Here is a 20,309-nt window from a genome sequence, read left to right on the forward strand (position 1 = left end):
ACATACCCCCAGCCCACCCCCTCCCAGCCTCTCCCCCACACTGGGGGGTTCTTGGAAGCTGGCTCCCACACTCCCTTCCGCCCTCAGCTAGAGGTAGGACACCCCTGAACCCTGGGCTCCCGGCCCTAAAACTCACTGCCTCCCCCAAGGGCCCCCTCTAAGGAGGGTGTGGGGGAGCCTGAGGGCTGCCTCTCTGCCAGTCAGCCACAGAGACCCTCCTCCTTTCACGAGGAAAAGACTCCTTCCCTGAACCCCTAAAAATGTTTACAGTCTCTGCTGGTCCCCTCCGTGTAAATACCACGACCACCGTGCGTTACCCAGCCCGCCCGGCGCTGCCAGCTCTTTCTGGGAGTTTAGACAATGTTGCCCTTGGATTTTTCTCTCTTGATTTCTCCTTTTGCTTTGGGGGGTAATTGGGTATTTGGGAGGAGGGGCGTGGGGAGGGCTAAAGGGGTTTATTACCTGATCCTTTTCTTTAGAAAGAGGTTTTAGGGAAAAGAAAATGGGGTGGGGGTGGGAGTGGTTTGGGGAGACCGGGGAGTCAGTTTCAGACAGTTCTCTATGCTTAACTTATTTATTTATTGCATTTTACTTTTAAAGAGTTGGTCTTTTCTGTCTAAATAAAGAAAAAAGTTTAAAAGCATCAAATAAGACTCTTGAGGGTAGGGACCGTGCACATTGGGGAGGGGGAGGAAGGTAAGAAGAATGAGTCTGGGGAGAGAAAATTCAGGGAAGACCAGCCCTTGCGGCAGGGTCCAGGCCTTGCTCATGGCTTCGCGACTGTATTTTTCTGCTCTTTCGTGGGTGCTTAATTCTGGAATGTTCTGCAGAGCTGGGTACAGGGCGGCGAGCAGGTGAGCAGGCCTCTCTCCTGTGTCCAGCCCTGCGCCTCTGAGTCTCAGATTCTAGACTTCAACACCTAAGCCGGAGGGATACCGGGAGCTAGTTCTAACAACCCCACTTCGTAACCTCCGCTGTGTACGATTCTTTCTAGGCCCTTAAGGTGCTTCCTCACTTAACCTCTGGCCACCCAGTATGGCAGGCTCTCATTTACAGAGAAAAGGAGGCTGTGAAGGCTAGCTAGCTTCGTGACCCAGTGTCACAGCACCAGTGAGGGACGGCTGCAGGAGCTGAACCCAGTTCGTCAGACGCCAAAGCCCATGATGCGCCCTCTCACCTGTTCTTTGACCGCAAGCAAAGATCTCAAGTAGCAAGCGGCTGCAGCACTGACCCCCATCAGACAGTGCAGGTGGCACAGCCCTGAGGTCTCTCCAATTCTGGGGCCCGCTTTAGGGCTGAGCTTGGAGGGATCACAAGGGGTAGTCTGACTTAGAGCAGAGCGTGGCTTCCAGGCAGCTACCTGCTACCCTGCCGCTGTCTTCTCTCTTTTTAACGTTTACTTCAGAGGGAGAGAGAGAGAGAGGAAGAGAGAGAGGCATCCTCAACAGGAACATCGCAACGTGACCCACCCCCAAAACCAGCCTTGGGATGCCAACCTGGGACCTTCCCACGTGGGTCCAGGGTCCAGCGTCAGAGAGCATAGTGCCACCACTGCACTCCCATGGCTGCCTCCCCTTTATACTTGTGTTCTTCCTTTATTTATTTATTTTCTATAGGGTGTGTGTACTTGCCAAAGATAAAGAAAGGGAAAGTGAGAAAGCACCCCCAGGGGCATGGCCACGCCGCAGTCCCTCCTCTTGGGATTCTGGGCAGGTACACACCTGTACATGGTGAAATTCTCAAGCCAGCAGGTCTGGGACTCGCACCACTGTCAGCCAGGTGGGAGTCCAGCACCTTAACTACCATGCCACCTGCTGGCTGTGCCCTTCTCTTGTAAGGGCAGAAGTATAAGTTTTTATACTACTCTTAAACTGCTTCAAAATAAAGGATATTTAAAAAGACAAGCAATGGGACCAGAAGATGGCATAATGGTTACATTGCTTGACTCCCACTCAGTTGACCACAGATTGAGTCCAGGACCCGGCAGCTTAAGACTCACGCCAGGCACATGTGCTCGTGGGCCCAAGATCCTTGGAGGAGAATGGGGAAGAGATTGCGGCAGGGCCATCATCCCCGAGGGTAATTTCTTGCTTTCTGTCTGTCTGTTTCTCCGGTGAGACCATGCACCCTGTAGCAAAAATCTTTCTTCAGGAAAAAAAAAAAAGAAAAACAAGCAAAATGTTAAAAACTATGGAGACCCATCTGTGGACATCATTTCAGGAGAAAATGTCTCTCAGATTGCTGGACGTGAGAAATGGGACCTTACAAAGGGGAAGAGACTCCAGTCAGGATTCTTAGCCAAATAAACAGTATCTGAAATCTCGGCTGGAGATCCAGGTGTGTGTGTCATCAGAGGTGGGAAGTGCCTGTGGAAAGGGGGACAATGGCGGCTTCTATGCAGTATCTACGCGTGTTCCCTTGAGAGCTGAGTCAGGACAGAAAAATGGGAGGTGGGTTGGCTTGATTTATATGTCAATATTAGTTTACTTAAAAAAAAGTTTTATTTATTCTTTTTATTCATTTATTTAGTCCATGAATAAAAGAAACAGAGAAAAAGAGACAGCAACCCCAATAGGGTCTTTTTTTATTTTAATTTTATTTTTTAGCAGATCTTTTTATTTTTTAAAGAATTATTTATTGGGCGCTGGCAGGCGGCATGGTGGTGGAGGGCGTTGGACTCCCACATGGCTGACCGTGGTTCAAGTTCCACACCTGGCAGCTTGCTTTCTCACTTTCCCTCTCTCTCTCTTTCTTTCCATCCCATTCTGATCAAGTTTAAAAAAAAAAAAAGTAAATAAATTAATAAAGTTAAATAATTCTTTAGAAACAACAAAAAAAAGAATTATGTATCAAGGCTAGCAGGTGGTGTAGTAAGGCTCTGGACTCCCACATGGCTGTCTGTGGTCTGAGTCTGGACCTGACAGCTTGAAACACACCGGGCATATGTGTGTGCATGCCCTAGATCCCGAGAGGAGAAGGGACTGTGAAGTGGTCATACCCCTGAGGGGTGATTTCTCACTTTCTGTCCGTCTGTCTCTCTCTCATGAGTGCACATGCCCTATAGTAAAAATCTCTCAAAAAAAAAAAAAGAAAAGAAAAAATTATTTTTAAAATTTGACCAGAGAGTGAAAGTGAGAAAGCAGGCCGTCAGGTCTGGAACTTGAACTGTGGTCAGCCATGTCAGAGCCCAGCACCTTAACCACCACACCACCTGCTAACCCTCCCCCCAATAGGGTAACACTGTGATCCACCCACAGCCTCGGCTCACCCCAGCTCATAGGCGTGTGTGTGCAGGTGTACTCAGCCACGTGGTCTACCGACATGATCCTGGAGCCTCCCGTGGTGCCAGCCTTGCAGGGCACTATTTCACCACCCACCACTGTGAGCCCGGGGAGGGGCTTTGGGCGAGGGCTTCTCCCAGTGTGATGTGATGATAAAACGGTGGTTTTTCCCCCTGGGTGTAGGAAGCCGTAGGTAACTGGTCTGGGAAGTCTCCTTCCCCGCTCCTCAGGCAGGGCCTTGGTGTCCCAGCCCCTTTTGTAAAGATCAACTCATAAACCACCTTTAGTTTGTTTCTTCTACAATAATAATAATGTTACTTCAAATGTTAATGGTGGTATAAGGAGAAGGAAAGAAAAGGCAGAAGACTGGGGCTGACAAGTTAATAGCAGGGACTGGAGGAAGCCTTTCAGTTGTAGAAACGAAAGCAGACGTTTAGAAAAGCATCCTCAGGGAGACTAAGGTGGTGGGAATAGGGCAGGGGGAGGAGCTTTAATAGTTCCTTCAGTGTGTTCCAAGCCCCCTCACCCCACTTCCTCTGGGGCTGGACCCTGCTGAGCTCAAAAGCCACTGGCCTCCGGACTTCCAGGGTTCCCTCGGTCTCTGTCAATCTCCTGCCAAAATGTCCAAGCCAGGGGCTTCCCGTACTTGTGACTAAAGGAATTCCCACTCATGGCCAAGCCTCATTCTCTCCTCCAAAGCTGAGGACTTGAAGAGCCCTGACCCAGGCTCCTGGTCCTCTGCCCCTCATTCAGTCTCTTTCACACAATGGTCAGCTTCCTCTTGGTCCCCATAAATGGGGCTCCCTCCAACTTCTGGCATCATCCTCTCTGCCCAGTGAAAACAAGTCCTGGCTATGTGATGCTTAATTTTCCTCCTTCGTTTCAGTGGTAACTCTTCTCCATTAGTAAGTCGCAGCTGAGGTACCCAAGCCAGCCCTTTGATGGCACGCTGTCTCTCCTGACTTGGCTGTGCCCCAGCTGCAAAGACCTGCAGGGCAGACCTCTACACTGCAGGGCAGACCTCACGTCTTTCCATCGCACAGTGCCCCACCAGAGGCCTGCAGCCTTGTCTCCTCCAACCTCTTCCAGGAAGCCAGTTTTTGTTTTTGACAGAGATGGAGAGCGAGGGTTCCTTTTGACAGGTTACCATGCCACAAACCTGCTCCAGCCTCCCAGTCAGCTGGAATTACAGGCATGCACCACCGTTCTGGGGCTGTCTGGGGAGCCAGGAACCCAACCCAGGCCTCCTAGTCAGCACAGTCTGTGTAGCAGTGCCACCACACCCTCCACTTGCATCACTGTGGCTGGGCCCAGAGTTATCTTTTAAAAGTTGACTCAGGGGCCAACAGGTGGTGTGGTGGTTGAGGTGCTGGACTTCCACATGGCTGACTGTGGTTAGAGTCCTGGATCCGGCAATGTACAGTTTTGCTCTCCCCTGCCCCCAGTGAATTAATAACAAAATTAAATCATTCTTATTTTAAAAAGTTGATTCACAGATAGTACGCACTCTGCCTTGTTCACCACTGTCTCCATCACCCTGAACGGTGCCAGGAACATGCAAAGTTGCTTTGTAAATCACCAAGAAATGACTGCTGGGCATCTGTACTGGATTTCCCACTGTACCCAAATCACAATAAAGCTATACATTCTCTCCCCCAAAGTCTCAACTCTTAAATATTTCTATTTTCCAGCCACACAGACATGAAACCTTGGGAGTCTTTTACTTCTCTCACATAAATGAAATGTTATTAAATTGTGAAAAGTTTCACTTCCATTTTTCTCATATCCATTTCTCTCCTTGCGATGATCATGGTAACTGAGTAAGCACAGCAGTCTCCTAACTGATCCCTCTGGCTATCTTCTAAAACATCAGTCTTTTGAAACCGCAACTGATAAAAACAGAGTGAGGCCACAGGTGGCATGGTGGAGGTGCTGCACTCCCACATAGCCGACCACGGTTCGTGTCCCGGACCAGGCAGCTTGTTCTCTCACTCCCTCCACCCTCTGTTGAGCACAAGTGCCCCTATAGCAAATTAAAAGAATAATAGATTAAAAATGAGTGATTCTAAAAAATAATAAAACAATAAGAGCATCTCTGCTGCTTTTTTATGTAGAGCGCCTAGCCTGGCTTTCAGGACTCTTCTTACTGTCCACCCCTTTCCTACACGTACTTTACAATCTCAAGTAGGATTTTCCTTTTTTTTTTCTGTAAGTTTTTGCAACAGGGTACGTGCACTTGCCTGAAAAAGGAAAAGTGAGAAATCAGCTCTTCCCCCAAGGGGAGATGGCCATGCCACCATTCCTTCTCCAGTGTCTCAGGGTTTTATATATGCGTGCCAGGACTCAATCTGGTCTGTGGATGTCCAAGGCCTTAAGCCACTACGCCACCTGCTGGCCTCAGGATTATCCACTGTTGTCTGAGCGAGCTTGATCCTCTTCCCCTTCATGTCTATTTTTGTTCCCTCCATGTCTTTTTACTCCCAGTTCATTCAGTGTCTGGCACATAATGGCTTAATGTTTGTCGAATGTCTTCTTGTTGCAATCTGGCTCATGCCAAACGGGTCGGCCCTCGCCCACCGGCCTTTCTCGCCTCTGTTCCTCTGGTCTTACACATGCCCCTGCTGTGTATCGTGGTCATTTGTAGATGCCTCATTCCTCTGTGAAGCTGAAAGCTAGCGCAATGTTTCTGGTCTATACCTGCTGGAGCATCTCATACAATGTCCTTCACACAGTAGATATTTAATAAATGTTTGACATCATTCTAACCTACTTTCTACTTTTCTAGGAACAGTTTCCTCACTAAAGAAAATTCTCCCATTAGGTAAGAGCAAAGGGCAGGGGGGTATCACCACCCCCAGTGCCTAGTACTGTGCCAGGCATTTCTCGGGGGAAATATGAGGTACACCTTTCAGTTCAGATCCCAGAGAGAAAGCGTCCTGAGTTATTAGAAAAATGAAAAGGTACAGCCACATTGCTGTGAGGGGGATGGGAACTGAGGACAGTGCTAAGATGTGTCCCAAGGGCTCTGCCAGGTTCTATCCCCAGAAGGCTGGTAGAGAAGTTCTGTAAATCTTAAAAGAGGATTTTGTGGGGCCAGCGGGTGGCCTGAAGGTTAAGGCAGCTGGATCCCACATGGCTCGCTGCCTGGTTTGAGTCCCAGACCCAGGGGCTTGGAAATCACAGCGGGCATGTGTGTGTGCACATGCCCAGGAGCCCGAGGGGAGCACTGGAGGCCTGTTGTGGGTAGAAGAGAAGTCGCAGTCCTCTAGGGTCTCCCTCCTTCCCACCTACCTGCTGTAGCGGTTGCTCTGTTAGTGCGACAGCCTCAAAGAAGGGCTGTTCCTAAATAGCTTCTGCCAACTAGGGGGTGATTTCTCACTCTCTCTCTCTGTCTCTCTCTGACAAGTGCACACGCCCTATAGCAAATTTTAAAAGCAAAGAAAGAAAATTTTGTACAGACTGGCAGGCAGGGTGAGTAAGCTCAGTCAACTCAGATCTGAGAAGGAATTTTCAAAGGAGCCACTGGGAAGAGAACTGCAGACCGGGGGCCTCCCTGCTCCTTTTCCTACACTTCTTCCCTCCCCTGCCCTTGAGAGACTCCCTGCTGGTTCCTCGGGAAGACTGGCTGGATGATCCTGCTCATTTTCAGACTGACCGTTCTAACTCAAATCTCAAAGGTCCCTCTTCATTTCTTCCCACACAACCCAAAGGATTTGTAGTCTAGGAAACCAAAGAATTGTTTCATCAATAAATCAATTTATTTAAAAGAATATGTTACAATTAATTACACTAAGTGACATTACCAAACAATTTTAGAGTGGTTAGCTCTAGAACAAGGAATGAAAGAAACACTGTTAGCCATTATGTGTCTGTATTTTCTCTTCACATTTCTTAAATCACAAATAAAAAATACAAGATACTGCAGTGAAAATACAATTAGAGTTTCTCTCAAATAAATTAAAGGTGTGCATGACCTGGGAAAAACGGAAGCCCAGCTCACCGGCTTAAGAGGAGGGCAGGATACAAAATGGGTCTCCAAGTTAGCAGATGGCCAAGTGCCCCCACCCGCATCACTCCCCTCTTCGATTCTGTTCCTCCCCAGAGCCCAAAGCCGCCCACAAACCCTAGGTTATTGCTGAGGAGTGAGCTGATGCTGTCCTGGTACCAACAAGGCCTGGCCTGACGTGCTCAGGTTTCGGGGAAGAGGGAGACGGGGTGGGGCTGGGAGGTGGGAACTAGAGAAGCAGACCAGCGCCTCTACCCTCCTTCCCTCCCCCTTCTCTGAGGACTCGGCCGCATCATCCCTCCAGAAGGAAGCCAATGTGACACAAAGAAGCTGGTGAAGAAAGAGCAGCATGACGGGGTCCAACAGACCAAACCACTTCTACTGCTGTGTCAGTCCAGCCAGACGGCGGATGGAGAGACGGGCGGGCACAGCAGTCCCTCCAGGTCTGGAGACATCAGGTCAGCTAGGGGGCAGCCCCTGGAAGAAAACTGCCTCCTGGGAGCCAGGCCCATACTTGGCGAATTCTAACGTGAGAGAGAGGTGTCAGTTCCTGTAAGTACCCTATTTTTCTGCTCCCAGCACTGGGTCTGGAGCTACAACGGATAACCCGAAGCTACTGGCTGGGTAACGAAATGCTGAAACCAAAAGGGCCAGGCATGAGGATGCTGGAATATTTCTCTAACTCCTCCCTGAGAGCTCGGTCCAGGCCTAGGAGCTGCCCTAAGCACGCACTCCTGTGTATCTGCTGTGCTGTGCTGAGCTTAGGCCCAAGGCAAGGGGAGGACAGAAATTGGAGAATCGAATAAAAACAGAGCAGAGAGCTCAAAGCATGGCCCAAAGGAACCTTTCTCCAGGGGCAGGTTTCTCAGGGCTGGCATTATCTCCTGATCCATTAAAAGCTCTGAGCTCTTCTGCCCCAGAAGATAGAAACCATGTGTGGATGAGAGATGATGGGAGACCAGGAAGATTCTGCTGGCTCTGCTGGGGCAAAGCTGGGGGGAGGGGAGCCCCCTTTCCCAGAGACAAATTGCAAAAGAAGACTGGGTAGAAGCCTCCCTGGGCAGAAGCCAGGACTAAGAAAAGTAGCAGAGATTAGAAAAAGAAATACAGAGGAAATGGGGGAAGAGTCACACCTAACACTGCTTCATGCAAAGAAGGGCTTGATCCTGTGGCCCTCCACAGCCACAGTGGCCTGTGCTCCAGCACTGGAGGCCTGTTGGGGGTGGAAGAGAAGAAGTCGCTTCCCTTAGGGTCTCCCTACTTCCCACCTACCTGCTGTAGCCGGGTGCTGTCAGAGGGACAGCCTCGAGATCGGCTGTTCCTAAACAGATTCTGCCAACAGGCCAACTACCTACGGGGTCCCTCACCCAACCTCCAAAGCACCAAGTGAAAGCCATGCCGGAAAGAGGACAGCACGTCCCCCTCCAAGGGGTCTCCAAACCCCTGCCACACGTCCGAGGTTGGCATCTGGGTGTATCGGGGACTCCTGGATTTGTTCGTTCTTCTCTCCCTGGGAGGAGAGGGGCAGATGCTGCTATTTTTACAGTCTACACAGAGATGGTGCAAAAAGCACCTCTTTAGCATCTTAGAGTGGGAAATCAACGTATCTCCTCCTCAGGGTCCTCTGGCTCATTAAATTCATTTAAGCCAAAAGGAGTTGATCTTGTGTCAAAGCCTTCAAATCAGAGATTATTCTCTGCAACTTTAAACACTTGGCATTCTTACATCTTGCATTCTGTGATCCCACCTAGGTTTGGAGAGAAGGGGAGGGTGAAAGGGATGTCCTATGTGATCCCATGCCTCCCTGGGGTAAGTGGCTGCCGGGAAAAGGGTCAAAGAGAAGGAAAAGTGGCCTCAAATGCTCTGCAAAAACAAGTTACAAAAAAGAAACTTCAAACCACCCCAACACTGCTCAGCTGAGTTGACTACAACCAACTACAACGGCCTCCTAGTTAGACAAGCGGAAGATGCCGGAGGCAGAGCAGGGAAGAAGAAACAGCTCGGAGCTGTGTCTCAGGTGCACCCGAGCCTGACTCAGTGCTCCACTGTCTGCGGAGCTAGGACTGAGTGTGTCACCCCGGCCCTCCAGCCCTGACCTTGAGCCTGGGACACAGGTCTGAGGTCTCAAAGGTCTAAGTGCCAGGTCAGACAAGATTCAACCTAAACCAGCCACATGCCTCCTACTGGGCCCTCAGCTGCTCGGGCGGGAGTATGGCTCCGGTGGCAGGCCACGGACCTAGCCCAAGTTTCCCCAAGACATCAAAGGTCTGATCCCTCCCCAACGCTGCTGTTCAGGCAGTCACAGAGAAGGTACCAGGCAGGGGTGGCCCCTGGTCAGGAATGGAGAAGGTAAAACCTCATGTACACAGGGCGCTGCTGCCTTCTTTTCCCCATGCAAGTCCAACCTCTGTGCCCAAGGTATCGGCTTTAACTCTGGTCCCTACAAAATCCCTGCCACAGACAAGGCAGGGAAACAGGAAATTACACCAGGAAGTGTTTCAGATTCCCGGGGCATCTGCCTTCTGAGCCCACTCGCACTTCCTCTGGGCCGGTTGGAGGAAAGCATCGTAGGGGCCCGAGGAAGTAGGAAGGAGACGCAGAACGTGGCCGGAAGCCATGCATGGGAGAGAGATGTGCCAGGAAAAGGGCCTGGACTCAGAAGACCACCAAGTCTTTAGACTCTCCCTGCAGATCTGCAGCCTTGCTGCTCTTGAGAAACACACCTTTTTCTTGCCCAGCACCCTCTTGGAAGATAAAGAAACTACACTCCTTGCTCCTCAGACTCTATGGCAAACCACGAGCCAGAATCAGTACTCAATACAAAAAAGGGGGGAAAAACCCAAGCAGGTTGTAAACGTTTCAAGTCCTTCATGAGGAGAGGTATTTTTCCCTGTAAAATGTTTTTTTTTTTTCCTTTTTAAAGTTTGTGTCAAAATAAAGAGAGCAAGAGATAGGTCATGAATTCTAGTGAAAGGTGTGTAAAAACACAAGCTAAAAAAGGTACTGCCATTGATATGAAATTTAAAAAGAAATATATATATGTATATACGTGCAGCTAATTTGTGTATATATAAGTTTTTTACATACATACATATATATGTCTGAACAGTGCAAATGGATGAAGTTCATAGTTCCAGTTTTAAAAATATAGTACAAGGAGAGTCTGTTGGTATGAGGCCCAGGTGAAAGGACAAAGATACCTTTGGTGAGTTGGTTGGGCTTATTTCTTTTCCTGTCTTAACTCAGTTCACTTCAATCTGTCGTTCTCTACCAGCTCAATTCAAGAGACATGAAATTCAGGGGGGTTATTAATAATATTTAGTTGAGGGCTTTTGAATATAATGACTTTGTTTCCTTTTTCTCTTCTTTTGAGTGTTAATGGTTACTCTGTCTGACATGGGAGATGAAAGGGTAAGAGGATGAGGGTGAAGAGAAGGGAAGGGGCGAGTAAGGAAAGGCTAGGTGGCCACATCCCTCTGCTGTGACCTCGCCATCTGGAAAATGTTCTGAAAGGAAAAAAAGATAAGAGTTATTGGGAAACCATAGGCGTCCACGTCTCCTTCCATCTGGAGACAACTTCTTAGATAGAAATAACAAGCTGGGACCTCAATGAGAGTGGCCTCTGCCCTTGCTAGAAATTTCCATCTAGAATCATAGCCTTTTAGAGCTGGAAGGGATCTAGGGTAATAATGGACCAGTTTATTCTTCCCGTTTTACAGAGGAGAAGACAGAGGGAGCCAGTTCAGGCTTCCCGTTTTACAGAGGAGAAGACAGAGGGAGGGAGGCTGCCTTACTCTCAGTGACAGGAGAAACCCAGATCTGACCCCCTCAGCTCAGTGTTCTGTCTGCTACCCTAAGAATATCAATGGTCCTGACTATACCTCCTGATCCCCTGAAAGGTCTTCTTTGAGAATGAGCAGCTAATAGTTCAGAATCTTCCAAATCCTGCTACGGCGGCATAGCCAGGCCGTGGCAGAGCAGTAGCAGAACCCCCTCCTCCCCATTCTTAGTTAGCCTAGGATGACCGTCAGGACTCCTCTAGTCAAATAGCTGACACTGAGGACAGTGCCCTTCTGGGTCAGGAATGACACGCAGGGTGATTTGATTTAAAAGCAGGCAGAGGGTCCATGACATCGTGAGAGATGGAATCGCCTGTAGCCAATGTCTACCCTCTAGGCCAGGGAGAGCAGGGCTTTTTGGCACAGCCCCTTCATCAACCAGAGGCCAACCCCACAGGCAGAATGTCCTGGTTCACTCTGGACAAACAGACTAACTAATATTCCTAGAAAGATAGAGATGGAGGTGAGGGTCCCAGGCATCTAGCCACAGGCCTATAAATTTTAAACAAACAAGTGAAAGATGAGTCAATCAAAGAATTGTTTAGAATTACCTCTTTTCTCCACTTGAGCTCGCAGAACACTCTCTCAAAGCATTCATGCATATAATTGAACTAAAAAAAAAGAACAACACTCACTGACTCCCCAAGATCAGGCACCACAGGGCCACACCTTTGAACTCCTGTCCCCACCCTCACCTCCTCATTTTCTAAACTCACATGATCTAAACTCACATGAGAGAAACCCTGACAATTATCAGAAAACCTGGCCTGGCCCATCTACTGTTCTCTAGCTCCTTCTAGCGGTCACTGGAAGTCAAGCAGGATGTGAAATTGCCCATCCTGCTCAGACCTAAGGGAGGATAGGGTGAACCCGGGGCTCTAGGCTGCAATCAGCTTCAGATCTCGCACCTCCAGTCCAGCTTCCCATGTCTCTCCATTTGTGCATTTAGCTTAAAGAGGACTTTAAGCCCAACCCATTTCCCCAAGTATGCTTCCCATCTCCCACTCACATATGGGGTGAAGATTTTAACCCATCGAGGCTTCTTCTCTCCTCGTGCATATTCGAAACAGAAGGCCATTCCTTCTTCATCTGTATCCCATCGCTGCATCTCATCCCATTCAAACGCTATTACCTGGTTCTGGACAACCAAGATCAAGAGAGCAAGGTTTATAGTCTGAGTCCGAGTGTGCTGGGGAGCTTAGGGTAAGAGGGTTTTGAACCAGGGGGGCAAAGGCAGAATGACTGAAGATGCCCATCCTGTTTCAGGCGCTAAAACAGAGCAAGCAAGCATCACGGCAGGCCTGGGGCTCCCGGCCCAGCGCCTGGCTGCCCCCCCACGAATGACACGCAGGGTGATTTGATTTAAAAGCAGGCAGAGGGTCCATGACATCGTGAGAGATGGAATCGCCTGTAGCCAATGTCTACCCTCTAGGCCAGGGAGAGCAGGGCTTTTTGGCACAGCCCCTTCATCAACCAGAGGCCAACCCCACAGGCAGAATGTCCTGGTTCACTCTGGACAAACAGACTAACTAATATTCCTAGAAAGACAGAGATGGAGGTGAGGCATCTGGCCACAGGCCTATAAATTTTAAACAAACAAGTGAAAGATGAGTCAATCAAAGAATTGTTTAGAATTACCTCTTTTCTCCACTTGAGCTCGCAGAACACTCTCTCAAAGCATTCATGCATATAATTGAACTAAAAAAAAAGAACAACACTCACTGACTCCCCAAGATCAGGCACCACAGGGCCACACCTTTGAACTCCTGTCCCCACCCTCACCTCCTCATTTTCTAAACTCACATGATCTAAACTCACATGAGAGAAACCCTGACAATTATCAGAAAACCTGGCCTGGCCCATCTACTGTTCTCTAGCTCCTTCTAGCGGTCACTGGAAGTCAAGCAGGATGTGAAATTGCCCATCCTGCTCAGACCTAAGGGAGGATAGGGTGAACCCGGGGCTCTAGGCTGCAATCAGCTTCAGATCTCGCACCTCCAGTCCAGCTTCCCATGTCTCTCCATTTGTGCATTTAGCTTAAAGAGGACTTTAAGCCCAACCCATTTCCCCAAGTATGCTTCCCATCTCCCACTCACATATGGGGTGAAGATTTTAACCCATCGAGGCTTCTTCTCTCCTCGTGCATATTCGAAACAGAAGGCCATTCCTTCTTCATCTGTATCCCATCGCTGCATCTCATCCCATTCAAACGCTATTACCTGGTTCTGGACAACCAAGATCAAGAGAGCAAGGTTTATAGTCTGAGTCCGAGTGTGCTGGGGAGCTTAGGGTAAGAGGGTTTTGAACCAGGGGGGCAAAGGCAGAATGACTGAAGATGCCCATCCTGTTTCAGGCGCTAAAACAGAGCAAGCAAGCATCACGGCAGGCCTGGTGCTCCCGGCCCAGCGCCTGGCTGCCCTCTCACCTCCAGCTGGCCTTCCTCGGTGCAGGCGTGTAGTTTAAAGTGCGTGACGCTGATGGCTGTGATAACGTGCCCCTTCCTCCGGGAGTCGCAGGCACAGTGGGGGAAGATGATTTCATTGTAGCCCTCGCAAGTCCTTAGCATGTTGAGGTACTGGGACAGAGAGAAGAGGAAACAGTGTTACTCTGGGTAGAAACCCCAAAGAAATGCTCTGAGATGGCACAGGATAAAGAGCACAGAGAATTGTTGCCACCCAACAGAGGGAAGACCTGGCCTCTGGCCTCACATCCACTCCTAAGCTGGTGTAGGGCGCCAAGACAATCCTATACCCACTTGTACTTCACACCTTTGTACCCCACTGCCCCCACCCTACTTAAACAAGATACAACAAGGGGAGCCGGAAGACACTTAAGACTCACGGGGCTAGCCTGACCTTCCCAGTGCCGTCTGGTCGGCCGCTATTTTCATTGTACCTAAGGAATAAAAATCTAATCTGTCCTTAAAATAAAGAGAGTTGGGCCAGCAAGTGGCATGGAGGTTAAGGCGGCTAGACCCCACATGGCCACTCCGCAGTTCGGGTTGTGGTCTAAAAAAACAGGCTGACCACGTGTGCATGTGTTTCGAAAATCCTGAAAGGAGAATGGAGGAGAAGGAACTGCAGCATGGCCAGCCCCCTTGAGGGGGGATTTCATACTTTCCATCTCTGTCTCTCTGGCAAGTGCACATACCCTATGGCAAAATTCAAAAAGAGAGAGGGAGAGAGAGAGGTTTTTTAAAAAAGAATTATTTATTTAATTTTATTTATTCATTCATTTATTTTAATTTGACCAGAGAGAGACACAGAGAGAGAGAGAGAGGGAAAGTGAGAAAGCAAGACACCAAGTCCAGGACTCGAACCATGGTCAACCATGTGGGAGTGTCCAGCATCTTAACCACCAAGCCACCTGCTGGCCCCAGAAAGAGAGTTAATGCTTCTCATCTCTCCAATCAAAAGCTACAATGATCTTGGGGACCAGCAGGTGGTGTGGTGGTTAAGGCGCTGGATGCTCCCACATGGCTGACCAGGGTTCAAGTCCTGAATCTGGTGACTTGCTTTCTCGCTTTCTCTCTCTCATACTCACCTTCTCTCTCTGGTCAAATTAAAAAATAAATGAATGAGTAAATAAAATAAATAAATAAAAGCTATGATGATCTCAGTGACAAGAATTAATATCCATAAAATGTTACAATGGAAAGAAACTTAAAAAAAAAAAAAAAGTCATTAGGGGCCAGAGGGTGGTATGGAGGTTACGGTGCTAGATCTCACATGGCTGGCTATGTAGTTTGAGTCCTGAACCCTGCAACTTGAAAATCACACCAGGTACACATGCATGCATGCCCTAAACCCCAAGAAGAGACAGGAGGAGAAGGGACCCCCTGTGGGGGGTGCTTTCTCACTTTCACTTTCTCTTTCTCTCTCTGACGAGCATATGTGCCCTATAACAAAAAATTCTAAAAGAAATAATAATAATTTTACAGAAATCCTGAGTAAGATGAGACTAGCTTGTGGTCACAGGTAACAGTAAGAGGCACAACCAGGACTAAAACTTAGGAGTAACTTCTAGGCCTATGTTCCTGTCACCATTACCAACAAATATCTAACAGCCCCACTGTCCCCTGGGTTTTTTCCTTCAAAAGCAACTGGACCAAAATCAAGTGGTATATGTCCCTCTCCCAGGTTCAGGGCTACAAGACCAGTCCAGAGACTTCTCTGAACTACTGAGGCTGACTCGGCTCTCTGTCCTTGCTCCTTCTACAGCTAAGGCTGGCCACTTTATTATTTATTCATTTATTTGTTTAGGTTTTTACCACAGGGCACGTGCACTTACCTGGAGGGAGACAAAGAGAGAAGTGAGAAATCACCCCCCCAGGGCCACATCTCAGTTCCTTCTCCTCCTCTCTCCTCTAGGATTTTGGGCGCACACGCACACACACGCACCCAGCGTGATTTTCAAGCCACTGGGTCAGGGTCTCAAACCGTGGACAGCTATGTAGGAATACAGTGCCTTAATCACCAAGCCACCTGCCACCCTGGAGGTTCTTTTACTGGAACTCACTGTTTTGAGTTATGATGGGAGAGAATAAAAGATGAGTGGAAGAGGAATAGGAGATAGGGAAAGGAAGATAAGAGGATAAAAGGAAATTCACGGACTCTGGCTGTGTCTAGCTTCCTTGGTGCTGGCACGTACCAGAAAGGGAAAAAGAAAAGGAGGAGGAAGGGAGAAAAGCCCTCACGGCTCCTATGGCATGACACATATACTGCATGTACAAGTGGGCGACTCCTGGCCCTGTCATCCGTCCTTCCTTCTTCCTATTTTTTTTTGAGAATCACACACAAGTTTGGAAGGCTGGGTCAGGATGAGGGTAAAAAGGCGTGCTGAAGCCACATGGTCTTTCAGATATTGCCACCTGCACTGAGGCATTCCAGAGTCCCTTGTCTGTTATCCTAGGTCACCCCAGCAGACCCTGGACATTGGCCATAGGTCTGGGATATTTAAAAGAATATGGTTCCGGGACCAGCAGTTAGTGTAATGGCTATGTCGCTGGACTCCCACGTAGTCGACCACAGCTCGAGTCCCGGACCTGGTGGCTTAAACTCATGTCGGGTGTGTATGCGTGCGTGCCCAAGATCCCAAGAGGAGAATGGAGGAGAAGGGATTGCGGCATGGCCATCCCCCCTGGGGGGTGATTTCTCTTTCTATCTCTCTGTCTCTCTCTGTCTCAATGCCCCCTAAAAAAAAACCCCCCCCCAAAAAAAAAAAAAAAAAAAAAAGAGAATATTGTTCCAAGCAATCTGCAAACTGGTGCCCTGACTGTAGGTTGTCCTGTGATTGAAGCTTCCCTTAGAGGGCTGCTGAGAATGGGGACGAGATAGCTTCTTTAACACCAGCTTCGGGACTTTCGGTTTGGGCCATTTCCCCCTTTAAGGACCTTGGTAACAGAGACCTGAGCACAGTCCTGTGGGAGCCACTGGCTTCTGTGCCCACTGCCTCGTTACATGCATTGCTTTTAATATTTGGAGAGTCTCCATCAATACACATTTTCTCTCATATTGGGAAACTGGAGCCTGGATATGATGTATTATTGGTAGGACTGTAATTTACTTCTCTTGGGCTTTATCTACAGTGTATACAATTAGCACGAAATATTAAATTTCCAGTGCTTATATAAAAAAAAAATAGACAGATAGATAGATATGGGGCAAAGCATCCTTGCTGAATTCAACCAGGGGCGAGGAGACTAGCATACTGTGGAGAGCTGCCTTCGGTCTTACCGAGGGAGATGAAAAGAAAGGGCACAAGGCAACTAAGGCAACTGGTAGCTCCAGTACCAATGAATGGCACTTAAGAACACTGCTTTTGGGGCCAGCAGGTGGTGTGGGGGTTAAGGTGCTAGACTCCCACTTGGCTGACTGTAGTTTCAGTCCCAGACCTGGCAGCTTACTTTCTCACTTTCTCTCTGTTTCTCTGTGGTGAGTACACAAGCCCTATAGCAAATTAAAAAACAGTAATGATGAGGCTAGCAGACGGAATGGCAGTTAAGGTCCTGGACTCCCACATGGCTGACCGTGGTTCGAGTCCTGGACCCTGTGGCTGGAAACTCACAGTGGAAGGGCCAGCGGGTGGCGTGGTTGGTTTAGGGAATATGGCCAACTGTGGTTTGTGTCCCGGACCTGGCAGCTTGCTTTTTCTCTCTCTCTCTCACTCATTCTGTCCCTCTCTGGTCAAATTAAAATGAATTTAAAAAAAAAAAGAAAGAAAAAAAAAAACAACACCAGATGAGTGTGCATACATGCCTAAAATCCCAGGAGGAGAACGGAGAAGGGATGCAATGGGGCCATCCCCTTGGAGGGTTATTTCTCACTTTCTCTCTGTATCTTTCTGTCTCAGGCAAGTGCATGCATCCTATAGCAAAAATCTTTCTAAAAAATAATAATAAATACAAATTTTTAAAAATATTACTTTTGCCACCAGCAACTGACTGTGAAGACTTAAGGGGGGGGGGAAGGTGAAACCACACACTTTCTTCTCTATTTTTTATTTTTGTTTAGGTAAAATAATTTTGAAAGTACAAAATCATAAAGAAAGTAGCAAGAATACAGGGAAGGGGGCAATTTAGAAGTGCCGCGATACTTCAACCACATCTGTTCTCTCGTTTCTCCCTTATCACCTCAGTCTATCCCTATTCCTTTTAGATTGTCCTTCTCATCTTAGTGATACACAAGGATCACCTGCTTAATCCTGCTGCTGGCACCATGAACGTAGAAATCCCTCAAGACTAGGCTTTGGTAACCGTGACAGGGAGAGTGTCGGATAGGAGATCTCTCTCCCAGGTTACAAGAAGCCAAGCTTGGAAGGTGAGTAGCCCAGCTAGGAGTAATTAAAAGGCTAGACCCAGATGGCCTCGGGCTTCAATCCCGGTCCCATTCCTTCTCCCTGTGCTGCCCTGGGCAATTTGAACTCAGGCCAGTTACTTCAACCCTTGAGCCTTAAGTTTCCTTTTCTGTAAAAAGGGAAATAATGATAGCACCTACATTCCTTGTGAGCATGAGGTAGAAACTACTTTGCATAGTACTTGGCATATACTGGGTTGTCAGAAAAGTTATGATGTATTTTTGCATAGAAAAACATGTCATGACTTTTTCCAATGACTCGAAAATTAGGCATTTAATAAATGATAGCTTAAAAAATACTTTAAAAGTTCCATTATCCTTAGCTGGATGGCCCAACCATTTTCTCTCTCAACAATCCCCTGTGAGGTCCAGCCACATGGCACAGCAGTAATGCGAGTGCCCTGCAAGGCTAGGTGCCATGGGCCAATCGTGGGTTTGAATCCCTGGTCGGCCTGGGAAAATTCTGGGCATGTGCGTGGGGATCCAGGATCCTGAGGAGCTGAAGGGCTGGAGAAAGGGGCTGCAGTGTTTGTCTCTCTGCGTCTCATGCACATACCTGTGCTATCAAAAAAAAAAAAAAAAAAAAAAAGCCCTGTGAAATGATGTGTCTGAAAATTACTTGTTTTTTCTTTATTCATGATAAAAATGTGTGCACCTGTACGCATGTGCAAGAAAATAGCACCCTCCATAGGATCCGGCCATGCCATGACTTCCTCCCCTCCAGTTTGCTAGTCTGTCGGATCTTGGGCACTGCAGTTGCCCTGTGGAGCCCAGGTTCTCTTGAGTAGCGCCCTGCCATTGTGTCACATAGCCGGCCCTGGAAATCACTTTATTTTAACCAAGAAGTAAAATCCCATCTGAATTTTATCACAAAAGTTAACAATCCTAGTAAAAGAAAATACAGGTAATAGGAAATCTGCATTTACATTAAAATAAAAAGTTGTAACAACTGAAACAGTAGAGAGCTTACCAATTGGTAAAAGAGCAGTTGGAATTCCTTAAAATGCAGTGATGATGGGGCCAGCAGGTGGTGTGGAGGTTGAGGCCCTGACTCCCACTTAGCTGACTGTGGTTCGAGTCCTGGACCTAGCGGCTTACTTTCTCTCTCTCTCTGTTTCTTTCTGGTCAAATTTGAAAAATAACAATAATAAAAATACATGAAATTAAATAAATAATTCTTTTTAAAAAATTGAGTGATGACACACCTAGGCAGGTCTCATTACTTCAAGAAGGAAGTCAGATGAAACTGAGATTGGCAAATGGGCAAAAGCTAGGGAAAAGGGTGATCTGTAACAAGCCTTTATCCCATTGTATGTTTGCGGAAAGATCATACTTACAGTCTTGAGGGAGGTGAGATATAAAAGTTTTATGGGGGACCAACAGTTGGCGTAATGGCTATGTCGCTGGACTCCCATGTAATCGACCACAGTTCGAGTCTCGGACCCAGTGACTTAAACTCATGCTGGGTGCGTGTGCGTGTGTGCCCAAGATCCCGAGAGCAGAAAGGAAAAGGGGTTGTGGTGTGGCCATACCCCTCAGGGGGTGATTTCTCACTCTGTGTCTCTCTGTCTCTCTCTGTCTTTCTGGTTGAGTGCATGTGCCCTATAGCCAAAACCTCTCCAAAAAAAAAGAAAAAGAAAGTTTCATGGGAGTATGTGTAGTACATGGGCTGACAGATGGAGATCATCAGCTTTATTTCTATGACTAATTATTCATTTCCCCCATCCTAACACCCTTCGTAACAACGCAGTGTGGAGATCCAAATCTGAATGGGAGGGTTTGCTCAATATGTTCCGATGGATTCTGGGAAGTTTTTGTATTCAGCATCTAAAAATCACTTTTTTTTGAGAGAGAGATTTTTGCTGTAGGGCATGTGTGCTTGCCAGATGGAAAGAACATCAGAAATCACCCCCAGTGGGGATGGCCACACTGCAAATCCTTCTCCTCCATTCTCCTCTAGAGATTTTGGGCACACATGCACATGCACTCAGCATGAGTTTCAAGCTGCCGGGTCTGGAACTCGAAATGCAGTCAGTACTGTGGGAATCCAGTGTCTTAACCACTACACCACTCCTGGCCCCAGAAAACCCTTTAAAACCTCTAGGGAAGAGGGGACCAGCAGTGGCATAATGGCTATGTTGTTGGACTCCCATGTAGTTGACTGCGGTTCGAGTACCGGACCCAGTGGCTTAAACTCATGCCGGGCGTGTGTGCGTGTGTGCCCAAGATCCAGAGAGAAGAATGGAGGAGAAGGGATTGTGGCATGGCCATCACCCCTGGGGAGTGATTTCTCACTTTCTGTCTCTCTGTCTCTGTCTTTCTGGCGAGC

At 48.1% G+C, this 20,309-nt stretch overlaps 1 protein-coding gene across 1 annotated transcript in view; it reads right to left on the reverse strand.

Annotated features, from left to right (window-relative positions):
• Positions 1-7,020: 7,020 nt before the first annotated feature.
• The window catches only part of SNX27 (sorting nexin 27), a gene marked incomplete at its 5' end in the record, with an annotated part of 91,132 nt that continues 77,843 nt past the window's right edge, over positions 7,021-20,309 (reverse strand). Inside the window, 4 exon segments of the mRNA XM_006168511.3 lie at positions 7,021-10,793; positions 12,765-12,824; positions 13,223-13,351; positions 13,552-13,701. Of these exon segments, the coding sequence (XP_006168573.2) occupies positions 10,746-10,793; positions 12,765-12,824; positions 13,223-13,351; positions 13,552-13,701 (387 nt within the window).

The sequence above is a fragment of the Tupaia chinensis genome, unplaced genomic scaffold (genome assembly GCF_000334495.1).
Source record: "Tupaia chinensis unplaced genomic scaffold, TupChi_1.0 Scaffold145814_1, whole genome shotgun sequence".
Lineage (NCBI taxonomy): Eukaryota > Metazoa > Chordata > Mammalia > Scandentia > Tupaiidae > Tupaia > Tupaia belangeri.